The sequence below is a fragment of the Pleurodeles waltl genome, chromosome 1_2 (genome assembly GCF_031143425.1).
Source record: "Pleurodeles waltl isolate 20211129_DDA chromosome 1_2, aPleWal1.hap1.20221129, whole genome shotgun sequence".
In the NCBI taxonomy this organism is placed as follows: domain Eukaryota; kingdom Metazoa; phylum Chordata; class Amphibia; order Caudata; family Salamandridae; genus Pleurodeles; species Pleurodeles waltl.
In genome coordinates, this window is record NC_090437.1 from 1,330,929,829 (window position 1) to 1,330,954,095 (window position 24,267).

The 24,267-nt window shown below is 50.1% G+C and overlaps 1 protein-coding gene across 1 annotated transcript in view; it reads right to left on the reverse strand.

Moving 5' to 3' along the window:
• The window catches only part of TMEM8B (transmembrane protein 8B), a 433,569-nt gene that overhangs the window by 162,619 nt on the left and 246,683 nt on the right, over positions 1 to 24,267 (reverse strand). The window contains exons 2-3 of the mRNA XM_069205659.1: positions 5,668 to 5,857; positions 674 to 881 (exon numbers count right to left, since the gene is read on the reverse strand). Of these exons, the coding sequence (XP_069061760.1) occupies positions 674 to 881; positions 5,668 to 5,857 (398 nt within the window). The remainder of the gene's footprint in view (positions 1 to 673; positions 882 to 5,667; positions 5,858 to 24,267) is intronic.

The following is a 24,267-nucleotide window of genomic DNA, read 5'->3' on the forward strand; positions in this document are numbered from 1 at the left end:
TCGGAAAGAAACTTTGTTTATGTATGTTGCATGGCGTTGAAAATCAAACATTTCTCTGCAAAATATCTCTCATAGACTCACACATCACCCACATAAAAAAATTAATTAAAGGACAATGTTATTTAAAACAATCTGTTTGAGAATTATTCAAGGACAGCAGGGTAGAACTCTCTACAGAACAGAGCTGGCTCTATCAGGGCCCCTTGAAAGGCTGGAGCCCGGGGCCAAGACCCCCTTTGTCCTAAAACGTCTGTGGCCTCGTTTCCATGCTTGGTTTTTCATGAGACATTTTACGTTTCTGTGTAGAAGTTTGTCTGCAATCTTCTAAACTTAAACCTGACATCAGCTTCCAACACTGAGGATGACTTTCCTAAGCTTGACACAACATACCACTCAACAAAACTCCTCTGGGGTCCAACGCCATCTCTCTTTGCATGGACAATGTTTTGTTTCTGTGCACTTGGGTCGGTCACTCATATAGACTGTTGGCTTTGCAGTCCAGGTTATCACTTCTGGTCCCAACAGAACAAACATTCACTTCTTCAACAACTTAAGACTAACCCATCTCTTCAGGTTCTTTTAGGGGACCCTGCTCTATGATGGCATCCCCCCGTCCCCCAACGGAGGTTAGTGATAGGTTTAGGGCCCCCTCGTGCACTGCTCACATCCTTACCTTGACCGAGATCTTTCCTTCGTCCTTTGGCAGATGGGCGGCCAGGAACCAGTCCCCAGGCAGCGGGCTGGTCACATTGAACACCCCAGTGGTCCGGTTTGGAAGGGTCCATGTTAGCGTAAGCGCAAAGGCTCCTGGGATAGCTGTGTCCTTTGGGAAGTGCGCACGGAGAGGGTTGATCACCGGGGGCGCCCCTGAGCGGAAGTACCTGTAGAATGAGAGAAGAAAGGGAGGTCTGCTATAGAGGACCCAGCTATAAAGCGTGTATCATTGGTTGGCCACCATGGAGGAGGATTGAGTGGGCTCCTCACCCTAGCACCAAAGCCAAATCCTGAACTACCAAGAGCCACCACAGATCTTCCATACACCTCTGAGCTGCTACTCATTACCATTGCTTAATTTGTAAAACAATAAGTGCCAGGACCCTCGTTAGGAGGCCACCGTAGCTTGCACCACTCATTGCTCCTGCCAGCCCTGCCACTGACCATTACACTTCCATAAGTGAGACAATTTAAACTATTCCACGCCCCCAAAGTTACATGAATGGCTTGTGCAGCAAGTATTAGTCATTTTAAATGTAGGTTAACTTAACACACAGCTGTTGTTGTGTTCAACACTAAATTAGGCAAACAACGCCACCATGTGGCAGACTGTTATAAGTGCCGGTGTTGACAATTAAGTGCTAGTGCGGAGCACTGAAAACCACTGGCTCAAATTAAGCACTGCTCATTACTGAGTCAGATCTAGAAGATTCAAGCCAGGGCATTATTATTAAGCACCTCTGTCCAGCTCTCTGAGTGTCTGTACACCTCTGTTCATCTCTCTGTATCCTTATCTAGCCATATGAGCTGTCTTTATTCATATTTGTTGGCTACAGAAATAATTTCTGCAATAAATTATGTACTTTGATTAACATGTGGTAGGTAATGTAGAAACCTAACCTAAACTGAATGATTACATACCCTGGGATGGGGTATTTGGGGACAGAGGGCCATGGTTTAGACATTGGACACCATTAGATATTCAAAGCACCAACAGAGGCCAGTGAATGTATAGGAGTGGTCAGACACAAATGAGACCTTGCACATGTATGCGTAGTGTAGTATCTTGGATCTGGAGTATTGTGGTATAGTTGTAGACTATTTTTCATGTTACAGTGCCTTGGGAAGAACTAGAGATAGTTGGAAGGAGATCCACAGTGGAGCAATAATTTATTTGTGAGACAAGAGGTTTCTTGCCAAAGAAGAGGGTGGTTTAAGAGTATGAATTTACTACTTTGTGATGTCTGCAGGCACCCTCTAGGAAATTGGGGGGTATGCCTTTGTATCAGAGTTTGGGGGCATTTTACAAGGAAAAGCTAGAGGTTGTGAGGACTCTGTCACCACTCGGTGACCACCCAAAGTTAATGCCATACCTTCCATCTTACAAGTCCCACCATCTAATGAGTATGGATTGTGAAGGAATGCATCACCCACAGCCCCAATGTAGAGATAGTCCTACATACTATGCATGTCCTTTCCTTGACAGTCTTGTGTTAGTAGTGCTGGAGGAAAGGACAGGTAGGGCAACTCACAGTCCATTACACACAATGACATTTCTAAATTATAGCCAATGCAGATAGCTGTGCTGGTTTGCAGCCATCTTGCTTTGTACTCCATCACAGAAAGCCTTCTTTAAGAAATAAGAATAAGAGGATTATTTGGTAAATTTAGCAGCAGTTGGGGGAGTTTGAACATCTGACCCCGAAAAGACCAAGCATTTGCAATCTTCTTACTCGATCATTTAACATTATTTTACATGTACCGACACCAGTCACTACAGTGGGTCATAACATTGATGTGTGCACCATGGACATCTTGGACAACTTTTATATTGACCTGGTGATCATCTTGTTAGAGACATAAGACTCTAATTCATGCCACCATAGCCAAGGTAACCACATACTAATGAAGTGCCACCACATCCCCGCTCACGTACACTGATAATGTGCCACCACAGTCCAGATAACACACACTGATGAAGTAGCACCACACTGATGAATGCCACCACAGTCCAGGTAACACATACTGACGAAGCACCACCATAGTTTGGTAACGCATACTGATGAAGTGTCACCACAGTCCAGGTACCATATACTGATGAAGTTCCACCACAGTCCAGGTAATACATACTGATGAAGTGCCACCAGAGCCCAGGTAACCGCTGATTAAGTGTCAGCCCAGCCCAGGTAACACATACTGCTGGAGTGCCACCACTATCAACTAACACAGACTAATGAAATGTCACCTCAGCCCTGGTAACACACACAGAAAAGGGCCACCACAGCCCACATAACACACTGATGAAGTGCCACCACAGCCAAGGTAACACATACTGATGAAGCACCACCATAGTTCAGTAACATATACTGATGAAGTGCCAGCACAGCCCAGGAAACACACAGTTAAAGTGACAACACAGGCAAGTAACACACACTGATGAAATGCCACCACATCCCAGGCAAAACACAGAGATGAAGTGCCTCCACAGCCCAGGTAACACATAGTGATGAAGTGCAACCACAACCCAGGTAACACACACAGAAAAGGGCCACTACAACCAAGGTAACACACTGATGAAAAGCCACTACAGCCTAAGTAGCACACAGTAATGAAGAGCCACCATAGTTCAGTGACACATACTGAGGATGTACCTTCACAGCCGAGGTAACAAACACAGATGACGTGCCACCACAGTCCAGTTAACACACCGTGATGAATGCCACCACAGCCCAGGTAACACACACAGAAAAGGTCCACCCTAGCCCAGGTAACACACTGATGAAATGCCACCACAGTCCCAGTAACACACACTGATGAAGTGGCACCACACTGATGAATGCCACCACAGCCCACTTAACACACACTGGTAAAGTTCCACCACAGCCCAGGTAACACCCACATAAAAGGGGCACCACAGCCCAAGTAACACACTGATGAAATTCCACCACAGCCAAGTATCACAGTGATGAAGTGCCGCCATAGTTCAGTAACACATACTGAGGAAGTGCCATCACAGCCCAGGTAACACACACTGATGAAGGAGTCTGTAGAGATATAGGGCCTGATTTAGATTTCAGCAGACGGGGTATCCGTCACCGTTGTGATAGAGTAACCCCTCCGCCAATATCTAAATAAGGCAAAAATGTACCATGCATCAGTAATTCCACATACATAAAAATATTGTATCTGAGCTCTGCCACCCAGTAAGGACTCAAACCCCAAAGAAAGGGGAACACAACTTAAAGACCCAAATAAAATACAATCAATGTGTAAGGTTGTACTAAAGAAGAGCAGTTCTGTTGAGGAGTTTTTACGGAGTTCCAATCTTTTTTTGAAGTTTTGGCATCATTTGATGCAGTTAGTAATAAACAGGGGTGTTGGGAAGCATCTGTGCACCAGGTACAGTTTAAGGTGCAGAGGATTCAAAAGTGTGTGTGATGTTCAGGGGGGTTTATTACAGTATTTTGATAGATCTTGTAGGGAGAGAAGCCAAGGTGCAGTTGAAATACCTCAACGTTTGGTCTGCAGGGTATAGGAACAAGCCACGCGTTGCATAGAGAGCGTGTTGGTTGTGCAGAGATGCTGCATAAGAATCCTCCCCGACCTTCTCCCCACCCCCTGGAGTCTCTGAAGGTTTTTGTGTTCACACAGTGATGCTGCGGTCAGGACACTGCCCTTATCATTAGTACACCTCTTGGTCCCCCCTGCCCCTGTTGACCCTCACAGGCCTCCGTACTCACACAGTGATGCTGCGATCAGGGCTCTGGTCCCCCAAGATACCGCCTCGTCTTCTCTATCTCCCAGCTTCTGATACTCATTCTTTGGCCCTGATCCTCAGTACCCCTCTTGGTCCCCTCTGCCCCTGTTGACCCTCAGAGGCCTCCGTACTCACAGAGTGATGCTGCAGCAGGGGCACTGGTCCCCGAAGGTCCCTCCTTGTCCCTCTCTAGCCTCATCTCTTCATACTCATTCTTTGGCCCTGTTCCTCAGTAGTCCTCTTGGTCCCCATCGGCCCCTGTTGACCCTCACAGGTCTCCGTACTCACAGAGTGATGCTGCGGTCAGGGCTCTGGTCCCCCAAGGTCCCGCCTTACTCTTCTGTCTCCCAGCTTCTGATACTCAGTCTTTGACCCTGGTTCTCAGTTCCCCTCTTGGTCCCCTCTGCCCCTGTTGACCCTCACAGGCCTCCGTACTCACAGAGTGATGCTGCAGTCTGGGCACTGGTCCCCGAAGGTCCCTCCTTGTCTTCTCTATCTCCCAGCTTCTGATACTCATTCTTTGGCCCTGATCCTCAGTAGTCCTCTTGGTCCCCTCTGCCCCTGTTGACCCTCACAGGCCTCCGTACTCACACAGTGATGCTGAGGTCTGGGCACTGGTCCCCGAAGGTCCCTCCTTGTCTTCTCTATCTCCCAGCATCTCCTACTCACTCTTTGACCCTGATCCTCAGTAGTCCTCTTGGTCCCCTCTGCCCCTTTTGACCCTCACAGGCCTCCATATTCACAGAGTGATGCTGCGGTCAGGGCTCTGGTCCCTGAAGGCCCCCCCTTGTTGTCTCTATCTCCCAGCTTCTGATACTCATTCTTTGGCCCTGGTCCTCAATGGTCCTCTTGGTCCCCTTTGCCTCTGTTGACCCTCACAGGCCTCCATACTCACAGGGTGATGCTGCGGTCCGGGCACTGGTCCCCGAAGGTCTCTCCTTGCTCTTCTGTCTCCCAGCTTCTTATGCTCACTCTTTGATCCTGGTTCTCAGTACCCCTCTTGGTCTCCTCTGCCCCTGTTGACCCTCAGAGGCCTCCGTACTCACACAGTAATACTGCGGTCAAGGCTCTGGTCGCTCAAGGCCCCCCTTACTCTTCTGTCTCCCAGCTTCTGATACTCATTCTTTGGCCCTGGTCCTCAGTACCCCTCTTGGTCCCCTCTGCCTCTGTTGACCCTCACAGGCCTCCGTACTCACACAGTGATGCTGCGGTCCGGGCACTGGTCCCCGAAGGTCCCCCCTTGCTCCTTAAAGGTGATGAGGTTCCAGACGGCGATGACCGTGTCCTCCGGGATGCTGAAGTGGAAGAGCTCGATGCTGCCGAACGACCGGAAGGGGTTTAATTTACGGGGGGTCCTGGTGAAGTAATCCGTCACAAAGAGGCCATCTGAAAGAGAAGACGGACAAGGGATGACATGAGCCTTGAGTACTTCAGAACATCGCGAGGCGCCTGGAAGCCAACCCGGGGTCTGCCCCTTCGCACAGCAAAGTCTGCCTGGGTGAGTTAACTGGTCAGAGCGCATCCTTCAGGGGTCACTGGGTTCAAGAAAGCTGTAATCACACAAGCACTACATGGAGGGAGAGAGGCAGGGAAGTGGGTACCTGAGCCAGTCAGCGAGAGAGGGAGAGAGGGAGCCTTCAGGCCTATCATGGATTGAGGCAGATGTAGTTTGTAATACGGCAACCTGGTAATAAGTACACGGAGACCTTGCTTGGTTGCCAACACGCATGGAACTGCGTCACCGCAGTTCCTTCTTTTTTTATATCCTCGTGCTCCGTGCCCCTCCCGGACACGCAGAGCACGTTGTTCAAACAGGGAGAGCCCGCATGGCTCTCCGCACACTCTTTACATCCCCCCCATGTTTTACTCCACATGGACAAGGATTAACAGGATAAACTTAAGCAAAGGATTGAACATTACCATACGGACCCCTTCAGAAATAATAATTGAAAAAAACAATATGAATAACTAATAACGAAGAAACATTTCAACTCCTTAACACCCTAAGCCCCATCATCGCAAACACTGTCCACTTCAGACGTCTGTAGATCTCTTCACACTGTCGACATCCGTCTCCAACAGTGTTCTGTCATTAAAAGACGACAACGACACCCAATTTACAAGCAATCTATTTGACAGACAAAGGCCCTCATTCTGACCATGGCGGGCGGCGGAGGCCGCCCGCCAAAGTCCCGCCGTCAGGTTACCGTTCCGCAGTCGAAAGACCGCGGCGGTAATTCTGACTTTCCCGCTGGGCTGGCGGGAGGTCGCCTTCAGACCGCCAGCCAGCCCAGCGGGAAAGAGGCTTCCACGATGAAGCCGGCTCGGAATCGAGCCGGCGGAGTGGAAGCTGTGCGACGGGTGCAGTTGCACCCGTCGCGTATTTCACTGTCTGCGCAGCAGACAGTGAAATACATGTAGGGGCCCTCTTACGGGGGCCCCTGCAATGCCCATGCCAGTGGCATGGGCACTGCAGGGGCCCCCAGGGGCCCCGCGACCCCCCCTACCGCCATCCGGATCTCGGCGGTCCGACCGCCGGGATCTGGATGGCGGTAGGGGGGGTCGGAATCCCCGCGGCGGTGCAGCAAGCTGCGCCGCCGCGGAGGATTCAATGGGGCCGCGGTACACTGGCGGGACCCCATTGGAGCACCGCCGGCCTGTCGGCGGTGCTCCCGCGGTCCTCCGCCCTGGCGGTCAAAGACCGCCAGGGTCAGAATGACCACCAAAGTCTTTCAGCTGACTGCTCGGTACAGGATTGGGGCGTAAGTCATATCTTGCGCTTCTAATTCGCAAACCTCCATGCTCAGGAGCACAACCAGGCCGGGCTTGCTCAGTCAGCGTTGGCCCAGTAACACTCTCCATCTCTTCGGCCATCATTGATGGACCACCGGTTATGTCATCTATTTCTCCTTCTTCCTCAGCCGACTCCCTCAGGCCAGCTCTCCTAAAATGTGACACAATTCGTGTCACTCTTTGTCTTCCTCTGGCCGCAGTTATCATTGATCCCTTTACACCAATGACCTCCCATACCTCAGGCTCAAACGGCGTTCTGAACTTCCCTTCTCCTCGCCGACATCTCACTACCACTCGATCTCCTTCTTGAAACCCTCGATACTTCGCTCGTCGTTGGACACTAGCCCTCTGATTAGTAGCTTCTCGTCGTTTTTGAGTGGCCTTAACATCCAACACAGGAGGTTTCCATTTAGAACCTGATGGAATACAGTCACGTGGAGGTACCTTGAACATCAAAGAGGAGGGAGCACAACCAGTGGTGCTATGGGGTGTTTGACGATAAGCACTCAAGAACTGGTACAAACACTGTTCACTGTCTTCTTTTTGCTCAACTCCAATCCTGAGGGCCCTGCTCACAGTTCGCATGAACCTTTCCACGTCCCCATTTGCCTGAGGCCAGTAGGGCATTATCTTACGATGACGAATTGCCAAACCATCAAGATACGACCAAAACTCTTGCCCCTGGAACGGGGGACCATTGTCAGTTCGAATTTCGTCGGGCAGACCAAACAAGGCAAACGTCTTTTGCAGAACTGGCCGTACATTTTCAAACTCCTTTGACGATACAACCTCAACCACCGGGAACTTTGTATAGGAATCAATCAAAACAGCAGTCAACCTTCCATCTGGAAAGCTCCCAAAGTCCATGCTCACTTTGGCCCAAGGTTTCAGAGTGGCCGGTTCGGTCACCACTGGGCAGCTCGGAGGTTCCATCGATGTAATGATACAGGAGTGACACCTCCCTACCATTTCATCAACCTGACTATCCATACCCGGGAACCACACTTTGGCACGTAACCTCGCTTTGGTTTTAGCAGCACCTTGATGTCCTTGATGAGCCAACTCAATCACTCTAGACCAGAGACATTGTGGAAGCACGATTCTTCTTCCCCTCAGAATCAACCCATCACTATCGGTAGACAGCTCGTCACGCACCTTCCATATACTTTGCATAGCCAACTTCTGATCAGGGCAGGACACATGGGTCTTCTCTAGAAAATATTTCCATTTTTTATGGTTCAACGCTTCTTTGACATGACTCAACATCCCATCCTCATCGCCAATGTAGTTTGTGATACGGCAACCTGGTAATAAGTACATGGAGACCTTGCTTGGTTGCCAACACGCATGGAGCTGCGTCACCGCAGTTCCTTCTTTATTTATATCCTCGTGCTCCGTGTCCCTCCCGGACACGTTGTTCAAACAGGGAGAGCCCGCATGGCTCTCCGCACACTCTTTACAGCAGACAGAGAGAAGGTGCTTCACACTCTAAAGCAACCAAAGGGGGAAGGGGAAAGGGGGGGTGGGGGGGAGTGAGTGAGAGGAACAGACAGCACGAAGGAGAAAGAGGCCCTCAGTGTGTGCTGGGTCTGGAAGGAGAGATGGAGAGAGAGAGAGAGAGAGAGAGAGAGAGAGATGGAGAGAAAGAGTGAGAGAGACTGAGATAGAGAGAGAGGGAGAGATGAAGGAGAGATGGAGAGAAAGAGAGAGACAGAGAGAGAGAGAGAAAGAAAGATGAAGGATAGATGGAGCGATACAGTGAGGTAAGGAGAAACAGAGAGAGATGTTATCTACTTGTCCTAGTGTAAGGCTTGGAAAGGGATAATCCTTCATGGTGCGGAGGAGGTACTTCAGTGTACAGTAGTATCACACAAAATGAGAGAGTACTTCAGTGTGCAGTAGTATCAGACAAATATAGAGAGTACTTCAGTGTGCAGTAGCATTACACAATAGAAAGAGTACTTCAGTGTGCAGTAGTGTCAGAGAAAGAGAGAGTACGTCAGTGTGGATTAGTGTCAGACAAAGAGAGTGTGTCCTTCAGTGTGCAGTACTGTCAAACAAAGGGAGAGAGACTACTTCAGTGTGCAGAAGTATCAGAGAAAGAGACAGAGTACTTCACCATGGAGTAGTATCGGTAAAAGAGAGAGTACTTCAGTGTGCAGTAGTCAAGGAGAGAAAAAGGCTACTCCACTGTGCAGTAGTGTTTGTTAAAGAGAGAAAGTACTTCAGTGTGCAGTAGTGTCAGACAAAGAGAGAGAATACTCCAGTGTGCAGCAGTATCAGACAAAGAAAGAGAGTACTTCAGTGTCAGACAAAGAGAGAGCAAGAGTACTTGACTGCACAGCAGTATCAGAGAAAGAGAGTACTTCAATACGGAGTAATATCAGTAAAAGAGAGAGAGTACTTCACTGTGCAGTAGTGTCTGTTAAAGAGAGAGAGTATTTCAGTGTGTAGTTGTCAGACAAAGAGAGATAGAGAGTACCTCAGTGTGCAGTAGTATCTGACCAAGAAAGTGAATAATTCAGTGTGCAGTAGTATTAGAGAGAGAGAGGGAGTATTTCACCATAGATTAGTATCAGTACAAGAAAGAGAACTTCAATGTGTAGTAGTTTCAGACAAAGAAAGAGAGAGCACTTGAGTGTGCAGTGGTATCAGAGAAAGAGAGGAAGTACTTCACCATGGAGTAGTATCAGTACAAGAAAGAGAACTTCAATGTGTAGTAGTTTCAGACAAAGAGAGAGAGAGAGTACTTCAATGTGCAGTACTCAGAGAAAGAGAGAGCACTTGAGTGTGCAGTGGTATCAGGGAAAGAGAGGAAGTACTTCACCATGGAGTAGTATCAGTACAAGAAAGAGTAGTTCAGTGTGCAGAAGTTTCAGACAGAGAGAGATTACTTCAGTGTGCAGTAGTGTCAGACAAAAAGAGAGAGAGAGAGTACTTCAGTGTACAGTAGTATCAGAGAAAGAGAGAGAGTACTTCACCATGGAGCAGTAGCAGTAAAAGAGAGAAAGTACTTCAGTGTGCAGAAGTTTCAGAGAAAGAGAGAGAGAGTACTTCAGTGTGCAGTAGTTTCAGACACAGAGAGAGAGTACTTCAGTGTGCAGTAGTTTCAGACAGAAAGAGAGAGTACTTCAGTGTGCAGTAGTATCTGACAAAGAAAGTGAGTACTTCAGTGTGCAGTAGTATCAGAGAGAGAGAGGGAGTACTTCACCATGGAGTAGTATCAGTACAAGAAAGAGTACTTCAGTGTGCAGTAGTGTCAGAGAAAGAGAGAGAGTTTACCAAAATCTAAAGGAGAGGTAGAAGTACCAGGTTACCTCTCAGCTTCCTAACCAACAAACTTTTGATATCAACAGGAGTGTAGCCACTTGCCCCAGTATTCATCAAGGAGTCCCTTTAGTTTCTTCTGCGGGACCCTCACCTGCTATGTTCTACCACAAGTATATTATTTCTCTGGTGTGCTCATAGATAATAGCATCATAATGGGGTCTCTTCAGTCCCCTAACCAAGGGGATAGAGTCCACACAAGTCCAGGAAACTACTGGGGATCCATGAACCAAAATTCTAAAAAGTGCAGTGAAAGTGAAAAAGTGATTTAAAAAATGTCTCTATTGCTCAGCTACAACCCAACTTTACTATGGCCGGGATAGGGTATGTTTAAAAACAAATATGATGTGATAGGAATGAATTACGTGTCCTTCACATATATCAGGTCAGATCGACATGTTTCAGCCCAATCTTGCCCAAAAGGGGCGTAAGCTTTCTTCAGGACCAAAGAATATGCAGATCCCAAGCGCTTCACATCAGTGTGTTAACGTCCGTGGATGCACTCGTGCTGCAGCTTGTATGTCCAGGTAGTTACTTACAACAACAGATGTGACTTGGTAAATAACAGGAGAAGTGGGTGATCCTTTGAATAAGGAGCATTTGGGCACCACACATATTCAGCTTGTGAAGTAATCGCAATAGATTGGGAAGTCCTGGAAGGTAAAATCCTTTTCTGGGCACTTTGGAATCCATAGATTCTTTACATCATTGTCTGAGGTGTGTAACTGACTTGCCTGGACTGGCTTAGCTGCACCCCCTAGCCAACCAGAACCCCCGCTTCTAACAGCACTGCGTCGGTGACTTGTTGATGGAGCACTTGCAGGTTCTTCGAATGAATGTGCCTAAAGTTCTGCTGAATGCCCCTGGGTTTAGTGACGCTACTCCTTCGCAAACCCTTGACTGGCTTTCAATGTGGGATGGACTGCGTCTTAGCTGTTCCTCAAAACTTCCTTTTAAACACCTCACACCAGGTGTACTAAGAATGGATTAAGTAAAAGTGGTTGTAAATTGCGTATCAACTTTTACCAAATGCAATATGTTTTTGTATACCGACCTATGTGCTGACAAAACCCGATTTGTAGTGGGTCACAGTTGGAAATACCTCATGAATATTAATACATCCCACTGTGAATGGGCATTTGAAAGGGACACCGTAAATAAACCTCCTTCAAATATTGAATTGATATGTGGTCACAATCCTAATTGCAAATCGGTAATGTGCAAATTGCAATTTGGGTTTCATACATCCCAAGAGACCTTTTTGCAGTTAGAAGTGGCCGGATTTCACATAGCACACCTTTTGTGAATGCAAGAAAGCTTTGCACATCTTGCCCCTGACTCGGCACTCCCCTTCAAGCCTGTCTCTTTCTTCAAATACATTCCTGATGAGTTCACATTTCCAAAAAGTGGAATTGGGTGACATATATTTCTTGGTTCTGGTTCCAGAGCTGTGGAGCTATCTTCCTCTCCATCCGAAAAAAAATCCTTGTTTGCTTCAAATTAGGAAACAAGTAACTGTTCGGGCAGATTTATCAAGGTTTTCTGGGGCCCTTGGGTGACGCAAATGAGATTTATCAAACCTCATAATGCCACCTCGCTTGGCTCTGCATGGCGTGATAAATCCAGAGTAGCCCAAGGTGGCGCATATCATTGCCTTGTGTTGCTCTGCATCAGGGAGGCATCCCGTGGGGGGGCAGAAGTTGTTCCCACATATCCACCTGTGGATTTTGGCGCATTCCCAGATTTACCACTAAAATGGTGCGCCTCCCCAGGCGAGGCGTAACTGGGAGAAAGATCTTTATTTTTCCTGCTTTCTGCAGCACACGTACAAAGCGGAAAATGCCTCTCGGGATTGTTTTTATGCAGGAAGGTGTCCCTGCCTGTCTCATCTGTCATTGGCTTTGGCCTTCTTTTTTCCCACTTGCTTTGCCTTTCTCCCCCCGACCGCTCTCATTTTTCCCGCTCTTTTTCCTCACAGCCATCTTCCTTTCCTTTTTCCTCTTAAACCTTGCTTCATCCCCTTCAGGTTGCTTCATCTCTCCCACTCTTTTCTCTCACATACCCCCTTCCTTCTTCCATTGCCCTCACACTTCAAACCCCTCGTCCTCTCATCCTTTCCGCTCTTTCCTCTCACGCCCTCCTCCTCCCTGGCCGCCCAGAGCACCCGCATGTTACCATATTCTTTTGTTAAAAGCATCCAAGCAGAAAGATAAATCCCTGTCTCCTCTGAAATCAGACTCATCTGTGGAGCCTCAGGCCCCGGGCTCTTTAACATGCAGAGGAGAGAGGGAGCTCACTGGAGCAGGGAGGGCCTATGGAACAGGAGTGCCAGAGGCCCTGTGGAGCAGGAGCATGGAGAGAGGGAGCTCACTGGAGCAGGGAGGGCCTGTGGAGCAGGAGCATGGAGAGGGTGGTGCTTACTTTAGAAGGGAGGACCATCGGTGGAGCGCGAAGAGAGTGGAGCTCACTGGGGCAAGTGGTGGGGGGCATGTAGCAGGAGCGTGAAGAGGGTAGCTCACTGGGGCCAGGAGGGCCCGTGAAGCAGGAGCACAGTGAGGGGAGCTCACTGGGGCAAGGAGGGCCCGTGGAGCAGGAGCGCGGAGAGGGAAGCTCACTGGAGCCAGGAGGGCCCGTGGAGCAGGAGCACAGAGAGGGGAGCTCACTGGAGCAGGGAGGGCCAGTGGAGCAGGAACGCGGAGAGGGGAGCTCACTGGAGCAGGGAGGGCCCGTGGAGCAGGAGCACAAAGAGGGGAGTTCACTGGAGCAGGGAGGGCCCGTGAAGCAGGAGCACGAAGAGGGGAGGTCACTGGAGCAGGGAGGGCCCGTGGAGCAGGAGCACGGAGAGGGGAGCTCACTGGAGCAGGGAGGACCCGTGGAGCAGGAGCACGGAGAGAGGAGGTCATTGGGGAAAGGAGGGCCCATGGAGCAGGAGCACGAAGAGGGGAGCTCACTGGAGCAGGGAGAGCCTGTGAAGCAGGAGCACGAAGAGGGGAGCTCACTGGAGCAGGGAGGGCCCATGGAGCAGGAGCACGGAGAGGGGAGCCCACTGGAGCAGGGAGGACCCGTGGAGCAGGAGCACAGAGAGAGGAGGTCATTAGGGAAAGGAGGGCCCATGGAGCAGGAGCACGAAGAGGGGAGCTCACTGGAGCAGGGAGGGCCTGTCGAGCAGGAGTGCGGAGAGGGGAGCTCACTCGAGCAGGGAGGGCCCATGGAGCATGGAGAGGGGAGGTCACTGGAGCCAGGAGGGCCCCTGGAGCAGGAGCACGGAGAGGGGATCTCACTGGAGCATGGAGGACCCGTGGAGCAGGAGCACGGTGAGGGGAGGTCACTGGAGCAGGGAGAGCCCCTGGAGCAAGAGCACGGAGAGGGGAGTTCACTGAAGCAGGGAGGGCCTGTTGTCGCAGGAGCACGGTGAGGGGAGCTCACTGGAGCAGGGAGGGCCTGTGGAGCAGGAGTGCGGAGAGGGGAGCTTACTGGAGCATGGAGGGCCCGTGAAGCACGAGCACGAAGAGGGGAGCTCACTGGAGCAGGGAGGGCCTGTGGAGCAGGAGTGCGGAGAGGGGAGCTCACTGGAGTATGGAGGACCCGTGGAGCAGGAGCACGGTGAGGGGAGCTCACTGGAGCAGGGAGGGCCCATGGAGCAGAACCACAGAGAGGGGAGCTCCCTGGAGTGAGGGGGCCCGCAGAGCAGGAGCTCGGACAGATGGGAGCTCTTGGGAGCAGATAGGACCCATGGAGGATTACAAAGAGAGGGGAGCTCACTCGAGTAGGAAGGGCCCACAGACCAGGATCTTGGAGAGGGTGGAGTTCGCAAGGAGCATCCTCAAGGTTGTCACATAAATCCTTTCCCTTTGAGTCAGAGAAAGAAAAGCAAACAAGCACTTATGGAAGACAGCACCTAACATTTGACCTTAGTCTTTGAATGCACAGAATACGTGAGGAGATATGAACAAGATTTAAAGGAGGGACGAACTGAACCTAGAAAGCCCGAAGCAAATAAAGTCAGCAACTGAAATGCCACAAAGCCAATAGTAATCAACGAGTGGAATGCATTCCTAGGTCACTTTTCTGAAACTCCCCAAGATGTCTTTAGCAAACCAGACAGGTGCCCTGTCTGGTAGGCTGTGACCTAAAAAGGGCACTGCAGCACAGGACTATCAATGCAAGGTTCAGTCACATGACCACACTTACCAGAGCCTTAAAAATAGTAACTTAGGATATGGAGGCCATTGCGGCATGTGACCATAAATCCAGTTCTCCATCAGAGGGACTCACTGACCAGACTTTTGAAAATTGTGGCCTGGAACACGAGGTGTATTGTGGTACGTGGCCATCAATGCAGTGCGCAGTCATGTGAACACTCTTAGGAGATTCTTGAAAATAGTAACCTAACACATGAGGGTCACTGAGGTACGTGGCAATCAACTCCGAGTTCATTCCCGGGAACACACTTGCATTAAAATCTTTGGGGGGTTGCCTGGGAACACCCATGTACCACACGTGAGAATGCCCCCTTGACACAAAGTAGCATGAAATAGTCAAACGTTATGCGCAGACTACAGACTGCGGAGGTGCCTGTTTTTAAATCCTTTTCATGATTATATCTGGGTCTTAAGACAGTGGTTAAGGCCTCTTTTACTAGTTACGATGTTTTAGTTGAAATATAGTCACTCGATGCCTGTGAGGGAAATGATATGTTGATGACCTTGGAGCCTTCCTCCGCACACCTGATGTTTGTTGTATTAGAACATTAGAATGTTGGGAGCTCCACTGAAGACAACTGTGTGCTCGGGGCTTCTAATGGCTGGTAAAGGCCCGAAACCCTAACATTCCAAAGCTTGCCTCACAGCAGCAGCTGTGAACAAAGGCCTCGCAGAGCCCACGGGGATTTCAATCCCCTCGGGATCCATGAGGCCTTTGTTTTATTCCTTAGAACATTCTGGCCGCTAGTGGCATAATGTTCTAATAGCCTTATGGCCCGCCGTAACTGGGCTTTACCCACCAGTAAAGTCGCACTCCCTTGTTAAAGGCCCTCACCTTCGGCTCGGCCCTTTAACGCTGGAGCTCGCCGTCAATGGCCGGTGTAGACCGCTACGGCGGACTCTAAGGCTATATTAAAGATTGCCCATGGTCTCTATGTCATGTCCTGGGCAAAAGTTAAATTGCAGTGGCACAATTTGCGTAGTTACGAGAATTTCACATTACACTTGTTACTCAAAGTTCCCAAAATTACTCCTTTATGCCACTTTGCACAATAATGTGCCATTGGTGGCAGCAAATGTGCCGTTTGCTGTAAGAAATTTCCTAAAACGCACAGGGACAACAGAAAGTGAGTGGCTGTTGTTGGCGGCACTTTTGCTTTTGTGCATTTCTCCTAGCTCAAGAACTGATGCAAGAAGTCTTTTTGTGGTAAAATATAGCGCAAAATTACAGATTTTCGTTTTGCATAATTACGCATAATTTCATGTAATCTTGCTGAAAATTCCCTAACTATGCAAAAGGATATCACATGAATTTCACACACTCCTAGCTATATTCAGGAGCAAGCAAAGTCTCTGTGACATTATACACAAAGTACAATTTTCATTTTGATTACAAACTTATGTTTTGTTTCAAAATAGTATTATGATATGAACGCAAAATGAGGGTTGCAGCTCTCATGATATGAAGGAGAAGAAACCTTGTGCAAGAGAAGGGGAAAAATAGCACAAATACATTATTTGCACATGTACAACTACGGCAAGACGCCCTCATCCCCTCTTGGAGTCACGCCCCCCCGCCCCCCAAATGGACCAATGGACTCAACATCCCGACCCAAACACTGGCCAAATTGTGTAAACCAGTGGTTCCCAACTTGTGGTCCAGGGACCCCTGAGGGTAAACTCTATATAAATAAAGTGGCTAAATATACAGTTGGACATCTTGAAACATACTATAAATGTCAAGGAATTTGAAATCGGAGGCTAAAAATTAAATTAGTGTCCTCAGGTTGAATCACGGGAGCACTGCAGGTGCATCAAACTGAGTATAGTATGAACAATGTGTGGCTTTAATTGAATTTAGAAAAGTTACAACCTTCCTATTAATATTTACATTTAGGTTTTTGTTTATATTTGTTTGCAGATTAAAAAATGTGTTGCCATTTGTGTATCTGTTTGATGAATGCTCGTTTCTGTATTTTATGTGTATTGTTCTGCGATTCAACAGTGTTTAGGTCAGGGTCCCCACCTTCCAGTAATTACTCAGTGGGGTGTCCCCTGTTCCAATAATAATTCAGTGGGGGGCCCTGGGTTCCAGTAATTATAAAGTGGGGGTAGAAAGAAGTCAAAAGATTGAGAACCACTGGCGTAAACCATAACTTTTCCATTCTCCTGGGAAGGTGGCAGATGACAGACTCTACCAAGATCTTGTCCTTCTCGCACCCAAGTCCTTCAACAGATCGGATGATCATCCACTCAGGAAAAGACCCCCCAGGTGGCCAACCACCTGCGGGACTGCTGCTAGCGTGGGAACTATGGAAGCCATTCTCATCTGAGATGACACACTCAGACACACCAGTCCAGGCCATGGTGAGACTTCACTCCATAAAGTGAGATACATTCGTCATATCTGTTTCTCTTCAAGCACACACCATTGATCTGTTGCAGAACATCACTTCCAAAGCCACGGTTCATATTAAAGGTGGGTGAGCCAGCAAATTACCAAAGAGAGCAGAGCTGAAGCTGAGCCAAGGGTATGGCTGGGCTCTAAGACACCTAGCACCAGGTGAGGCGACAACATCTTGCATCAGACAACATCCCTCCTCAGCCCATGCCCCTGTAACTGAAGGCCTGGCGGAGGTCACATCCCTGTCTTACCCAATGACCCTATCACTGAAATTCTGGCAGGGGTCACATCCCTATCTCAGCCCAACCTAGAAATAAAACCCTCCTGGAGGTTACATCCCTATCTCAGCCCAACCTAGAAATAAAACCCTCCTGGAGGTCACATCCCTGTCTCAGCCCATGCCCCTGTCATTGAAGCCCTGGTGGAGGTCATGTCCCTTTCTCAGCCCATGCTCATATCAGTGAAGCCCTGTCAGAGGTCACATCCTACTAACAGTCCACACTCCTTTCAATGAAACCTTAGAAGAGGTCACACCCGTGTCTTATTACATGGTCACATCACTGAAGCCCTGGCGGTCACATCCCTGCTTCAGCCAAAGTCCCTGCCACCGAAGCCCTGGCAGAGATCACATCCCTGCATCAGCCGAGGCTTCCATCACTGAAGCCCTGGCGGAGGTCACGTCCCTGTCTCAGCCCAGGCTTCCATCACTGAAGTCCTGACTTAGATCACATCCATGTCTCAGCTCAGGCCTCCATCACTGAAGTCCTGGCTTAGGTCACATCTGTGTCTCAGTTTGTGCCAGTATCACAGAAGACATATGCCCGTATCACGGAAGACCTGATGGAGGTCATATGCCCGTATCACGGAAGACCTGATGGAGGTCACATCCCTGTCTCAGCTCAGGTTGTTTTAATGAATCTCTAGCTCCACCCCCTACTTTTTTCTGATGCATGAAGAGTGTCTGTCAGGCTGAGTAAGGATCAGCCTGACTGACACTCTTCATATGTGGGACTGGCAGCCAGGGGCTGTACAGGCACCACATGCAAAGGTGTGTGGCTGCCTGAACCAAACTTTGCCAGACTGAAGATTTCACACCTGTAGGAAAGTGACCCTTTTTGACATGGCCACCCCCACTTTTTGCCTGGTACATGATGCAATTTTGATTGAAAGTGCACCAGGTTCCTGCAATTCAGATCCCCAGTGCCAGATCACGTTCCCAAAAAACTGTACAACGGTTCCCCAATTGGCAATAACTTTGGGCCCCCTTTAGGTCCCTAGTAAATTATACCCCTGGTACCTAGGGCATGGGTACCAAAGAGGGTCAGCAAGGGCTGCAGCATGTATTTTGCCATCCACAGGGACTCCTCACATGCCACATGCAGACTGGCATTGCAGGCTGCGTGTCTTGGTGCAGCTAAAAGTGAAAACACAACATGGCTCACAGCCTGCGTGCCATTCCCACTAACACTGCATGCAATGTATGTGAGCCACCAGTACAGCAGGTCTTCCAGCACTAAGGCAGGGTGCATTATATTACATGTGAGGGCATATCTGCAAGAGCAGCTGTGCCTCTGCTATGTCTTTTTCGATTCTTAGCCCTAGTGAGTGGACAAGGAAGCCTTTTTAAGAACATGTGCTGGACACTGGTCAATACGAGTTCTCTAGCTACATGATGGCTTCGCTGAAAAAGGAGATGTTTGGAATCATATTGTATTAGGAAACCCTTGCGATGCCAGTGATGGATTTATTAATACATGCACCTAGAGGGCACTTTAATGAAGCCCCCTGAAAACCTACGAACTACCATTGTGTGGACTGGCTAGTTTTAAACAGCCTGTCACCACCAGACATGCTTCTGACCCCCATGAGTGTGAGGGTCAGAAACAAAGCCTGCTCTGGGAGAGCTTTACACTCCCCACCCAACAGGATGACCTGCAAATCTGCATTCCAAGGCAGGGGGCTTCAAAGAAGCCCACCACCCTTGGTATGCAAATCTGGCTTTGCTCAAAGGAGAGATGCCGACCCCCTTGCCCCAGGCCAAATTTGTCACTCGGAAAGGCAGGAAATTTAGTATTCAGAGAAGTGTGTCCACCCCTCAGGTGGGTCCCACCCCTAAGGTGAGCTGCCTGATGTGGACACAACATTTAGAAATCTACCATCTTGATGTTGGCAGAATTAGGAACTCTGGGACAGCGTTATGCCCACTTCCCACAGGTTCTATAGGGATCCCAGGGATAACTACACTCCCTATAGAACTACTACTGTACTCTCCCTTAAAACACCCCTAAAGTCAGTATTTATGGGAGGCCCTGGCACCAGGAAAGCAGATTCCTGCTGACCTACGAAGAAGAAGGACACTCAAGAGTCACGAAAGCAAATACTGAGGAAGAAGCACCTGACTTTGCCCCAGCCCTGCCGGTCTGTCTGCTGATCCACCGGTTTGCACCAAAGTCGTCTTGTCGCGCAAGCTGTTGTGCTTCTAAAAGCCTGGGAGGACTGCCTGCCTTCAACAAGGATCCAGGAACTCCTGTGGAGCAGAGGGGCTGACACCCCAGAAGAACTGTGAGGACTCTGAACCACTGAAAACCCAACACCTGAAAGCACCACTGCACCCCTGCTGCCTAGCCTGAGTTGAAGTGAGACAAAAGTGCCAGCGTGGTCCCCCAGCTCTCTAGAGACAAAGCTCACCTTGGACTTGCCCACTGTGAACTTCCAGCGCCGCTTGTAGCCTCTGCCCGCAGGCCCCCTCTACCACGAGTGCTCCTGGTAGAGAAAACCCGGCACCTCTGCACAAGTCACCCCTGGCCCATGAAGCAGAGGATTTAAGGTGTCCCTGCATCCCAGAGCATCTCAAGATTGGAACCCACCTATTGGTTCACTTCAACTGGACTCCAAGTGCAAACCTGCAGCCTCTTTTGAACCAGACGATCCCATTGACTAACATTGGGCATCCGATGCCACACTACACCTCTGCACCCGGCCGACCCAGTGCCACCCAGTGTGACCTGGTGGTGTGGCCTTAACCCTTGCCCAATACTCACCTTAAGTCCAGGAGGTTGATCCCATAAGCCGCTGTACTATACCTATATGCAGTACTTGTTTTTCCTCCAAATTATAACATTGCTGCATCTGAAAAATGCACTGTCGACTTTTGAAACCTGTAAAGATTTTTCTTGCAAAAATGTAGTTACCGAATCATACTAATTCTGGTGCCTAAACATGTGTGAAGATACTTGCAATTTTTGTAAATTGGTGTGGAATTCCTAATTCAGTCATGTGTGTATTTGCAGATGTCTCACACTCCTCTCTTATACGCCTAAGGCTACTCGACCACATAACCCCCTAAAAGAGGACCTTGGGATTGCTAGAGCAAACCCCTGGACTCTTTGCACGATATATCTCATTTTGATGCAATATTCCTGCAGCAGCTAAGTGGGGGTGACCGCCTCACCTGTGAGTGTTCCACGCATGATAAGGGTGAGTGTCACAGATAAACCTGGGCGATTCAGGTTTAAGCTCTAAAGTGTCCAGCAGTGAGTGTTCATCAGTGATCCTTGTCACAGAGTGGAGTGGGGTTTGATTTGATGTGATTTGAGCAAGATTTATAGAAAGCAGCAAATGACCGTAAGAGACTATAGTCTTAGTACACGCATTCAGCCAAAAAGCAGTTCAACAAAATTGCAAAATGAGCTGAGGTCTCTCCCTACGGAGTGAAGAGCCTTTCTAAATGGAGAGTGCAGTTTAATACAGATCAGATGGTGAGGGAGCGAGTTCCATAACCTTGCTGCCGCAACCGAGAAAGCTCTCCCTTCCCATTTCTTCTTCTGAACTCTGTGCAAGGTCAACAAATTGAAGTGAGCTGAGCAAAGATCTCTCCCTGGGATGTACCAGTGAAGTATTCCTTGGATTCCATCCCAAGTGGCCTGGCAGGGGGCCTTGTGCACTAGGCAAAAGATCTTGAACATTATGTGCTTTTTTAACGGGAGCCTGTGCAGGTCCCCTTGGTCACCCAATGCCGTTGTGGAAAATCCAAAGTAAGCCTGGCAGCAACTCTCACTGGCCCCAACCCACTCTGTTCTGTAAAGATGTAACCTTTGACAGGTTCAGCCAATGAGAAGAGGCGGCAGAATCTTCTTTCCTCCAGGAAAAAAACAGATGCTTCCCTCCTGACACCAGAGATCACCCCTGTGGCCCAGTAAGTTTTTATTTGTAACGTGAAGTGTGTGCCTGTGTGTATGTATGAAAGTTTCTGTATTTGTGTGTACATTATGTGAATGGGTGTCCATGTATTTGCTGGGCATATGGTTGTGTGAAAGAGTGTGTGTGCACCCGCCTCCCTCCTGCTGCACATTATAGGCCACCACTGAGTCACATCGCTGTCTCAGCCCACACTTCTATCACTGAAGCCCTGGCGGAGGTCACAGCCCATGTCCCTGTATCTGAAACCCTGGCGGAGGTCACATCCCTGTCTCAGCCCACACTTCCATCACTGAAGCCCTGGCGGAGGTCACGTCCTTGTCTCAGCCCATGTCCCTGTATCTGAAGCCATGGCAGAGGTCACGTCCCTGTCTCAGCCCATGTCCCTGTATCTGAAGCCCTGGCGGAGGTCACGTCCTTGTCTCAGCCCACACTTCTAACACTGAAGCCCTGGCGGTGGTCACTTCCCTGTCTCAGAACACCCTTCTATCACTAAAGCCCTGGCGGAGATCACGTCCCTGTCTCAGCTCATGTCCCTGTATCTGAAACCCTGCAGAGGTCACGTTCCTGTCTCAGCCCACACTTCTACCACTGAAGCCCTGGCAGAGGTCACGTCCCTGTCTCAACCCCCACTTCTATCACTGAAGCCCTGGCAGAGGTCACTTCCCTGTCTCAGCCCATGTCTCTGTATCTGAAGCCCTGATGGAGGTCACATCCCTGTCTCAGCCCACACTTCTATCACTGAAGCCCTGGCGGAGGTCACGTCCCTGTCTCAGCCCATGTCCCTGTATCTGAAGCCATGGCGGAGGTCACGTCCCTGTCTCAGCCCATGTCCCTTTATCTGAAGCCCTGGCGGAGGTCACGGGCCTGTCTCAGCCCACACTTCTATCACTGAAGCCATGGCGGAGGTCACGTCCCTGTCTCAGCCCACACTTCTATCACTGAAGCCCTGGTGGAGGTCACGTCCTTGTCTCAGCCCATGTCCCTGTATGTGAAGCCCTGGCGGAGGTCATGTCCCTGTCTCAGCCCACACTTCTATCACTGAAACCCTGGCGGAGGTCACGTCCCTGTCTCAGCCCATGTCCCTGATTTGAAGCCATGGCGGAGGTCACGGCCCTGTCTCAGCCCACACTTCTATCACTGAAGCCCTGGCGGAGGTCACGTCCCTGTCTCAGCCCACACTTCTATCACTGAAGCCCAGATGGAGGTCACGTCCTTGTCTCAGCCCATGTCCCTGGATCTGAAGCCCTGGCAGAGGTCACATCCCTGTCTCAGCCCACACTTCTATCACTGAAGCCCTGGGGGAGGTCACGTCCCTGTCTCAGCCCATGTCCCTGCATCTGAAGCCATGGTGGAGGTCACGTCCCTGTCTCAGCCCATGTCCCTGTATCTGAAGCCCTGGCGGAGTTCACGTCCCTGTCTCAGCCCACACTTCTATCACTGAAGCCCTGGCGTAGGTCACGTCCCTGTCTCAGCCCACACTTCTATCACTGAAGCCCTGGCGGAGGTCACGTCCCTGTCTCAGCCCCTGTCCCTGTAGCTGAAGCCCTGGTGGAGGTCACCTCCCTGTCTCAGCACACCCTTCTATCACTAAAGCCCTGGTGGAGATCACACCCCTATCTCAGCTCATGTCCCTGTATCTGAAGCCCTGGCAGAGGTCACGTTCCTGTCTCAGCCAACACTTCTACCACTGAAGCCCTGGTGGAGGTCACGTCCCTGTCTCAGCCCACACTTCTATCACTGAAGCCCTGGCGGAGGTCACTTCCCTGTCTTAGCCCATGTCTCTGTATCTGAAGCCCCGGCGGAGGTCACGTCTCTGTCTCAGCCCACACTTCTATCACTGAAGTGTGGGCTGAGACAGAGACGTGACCTCTGCCGGGGCCACTGAAGCCCTGGTTGAGGTCACGTCCCTGTCACAGCCCATGTCCCTGTATCTGAAGCCCTGGCGAAGGTCACATCCCTGTCTCAGCCCACACTTCTATCCCTGAAGCCCTGGCGGAGGTCACGTCCCTGTCTCAGCCCATGTCCCTGTATCTGAAGCCCTGGTGGAGGTCACGGCCCTGTCTCAGCCCACACTTCTATCACTGAAGCCCTGGCGGAGGTCACTTCCCTGTCTTAGCCCATGTCTCTGTATCTGAAGCCCCGGCGGAGGTCACGTCTCTGTCTCAGCCCACACTTCTATCACTGAAGTGTGGGCTGAGACAGAGACGTGACCTCCGCCGGGGCCACTGAAGCCCTGGTGGAGGTCACGTCCCTGTCACAGCCCATGTCCCTGTATCTGAAGCACTGGCGGAGGTCACATCCCTGTCTCAGCCCACACTTCTATCACTGAAGCCCTGGCGGAGGTCACGTCCCTGTCTCAGCCCATGTCCCTGTATCTGAAGCCCTGGCGGAGTTCACGTCCCTGTCTCAGCCCACACTTCTATCACTGAAGCCCTGGCGGAGGTCACGTCCCTGTCTCAGCCCACACTTCTATCACTGAAGCCCTGGCGGAGGTCACGTCCCTGTTTCAGCCCATGTCCCTGTATCTGAAGCCCTGGCAGAGGTCACGTCTCCGTCTCAGCACACCCTTCTATCACTAAAGCCCTGGCGGAGATCACGTCCTTGTCTCAGCTCATGTCCTTGTATCTGAAGCCCTGGCAGAGGTCACGTTCCTGTTTCAGCCCACACTTCAACCACTGAAGCCCTGGCGGAGGTCACGTCCCTGTCTCAGCCCACACTTCTATCACTGAAGCCCTGGCGCAGGTCACTTCCCTGTCTCAGCCCATGTCTCTGTATCTGGAGCCCTGGCGGAGGTCACGTCCCTGTCTCAGCCCACACTTCTATCACTGAAGCCCTGGGGGAGGTCACGTCCCTGTCTCAGCCCATGTCCC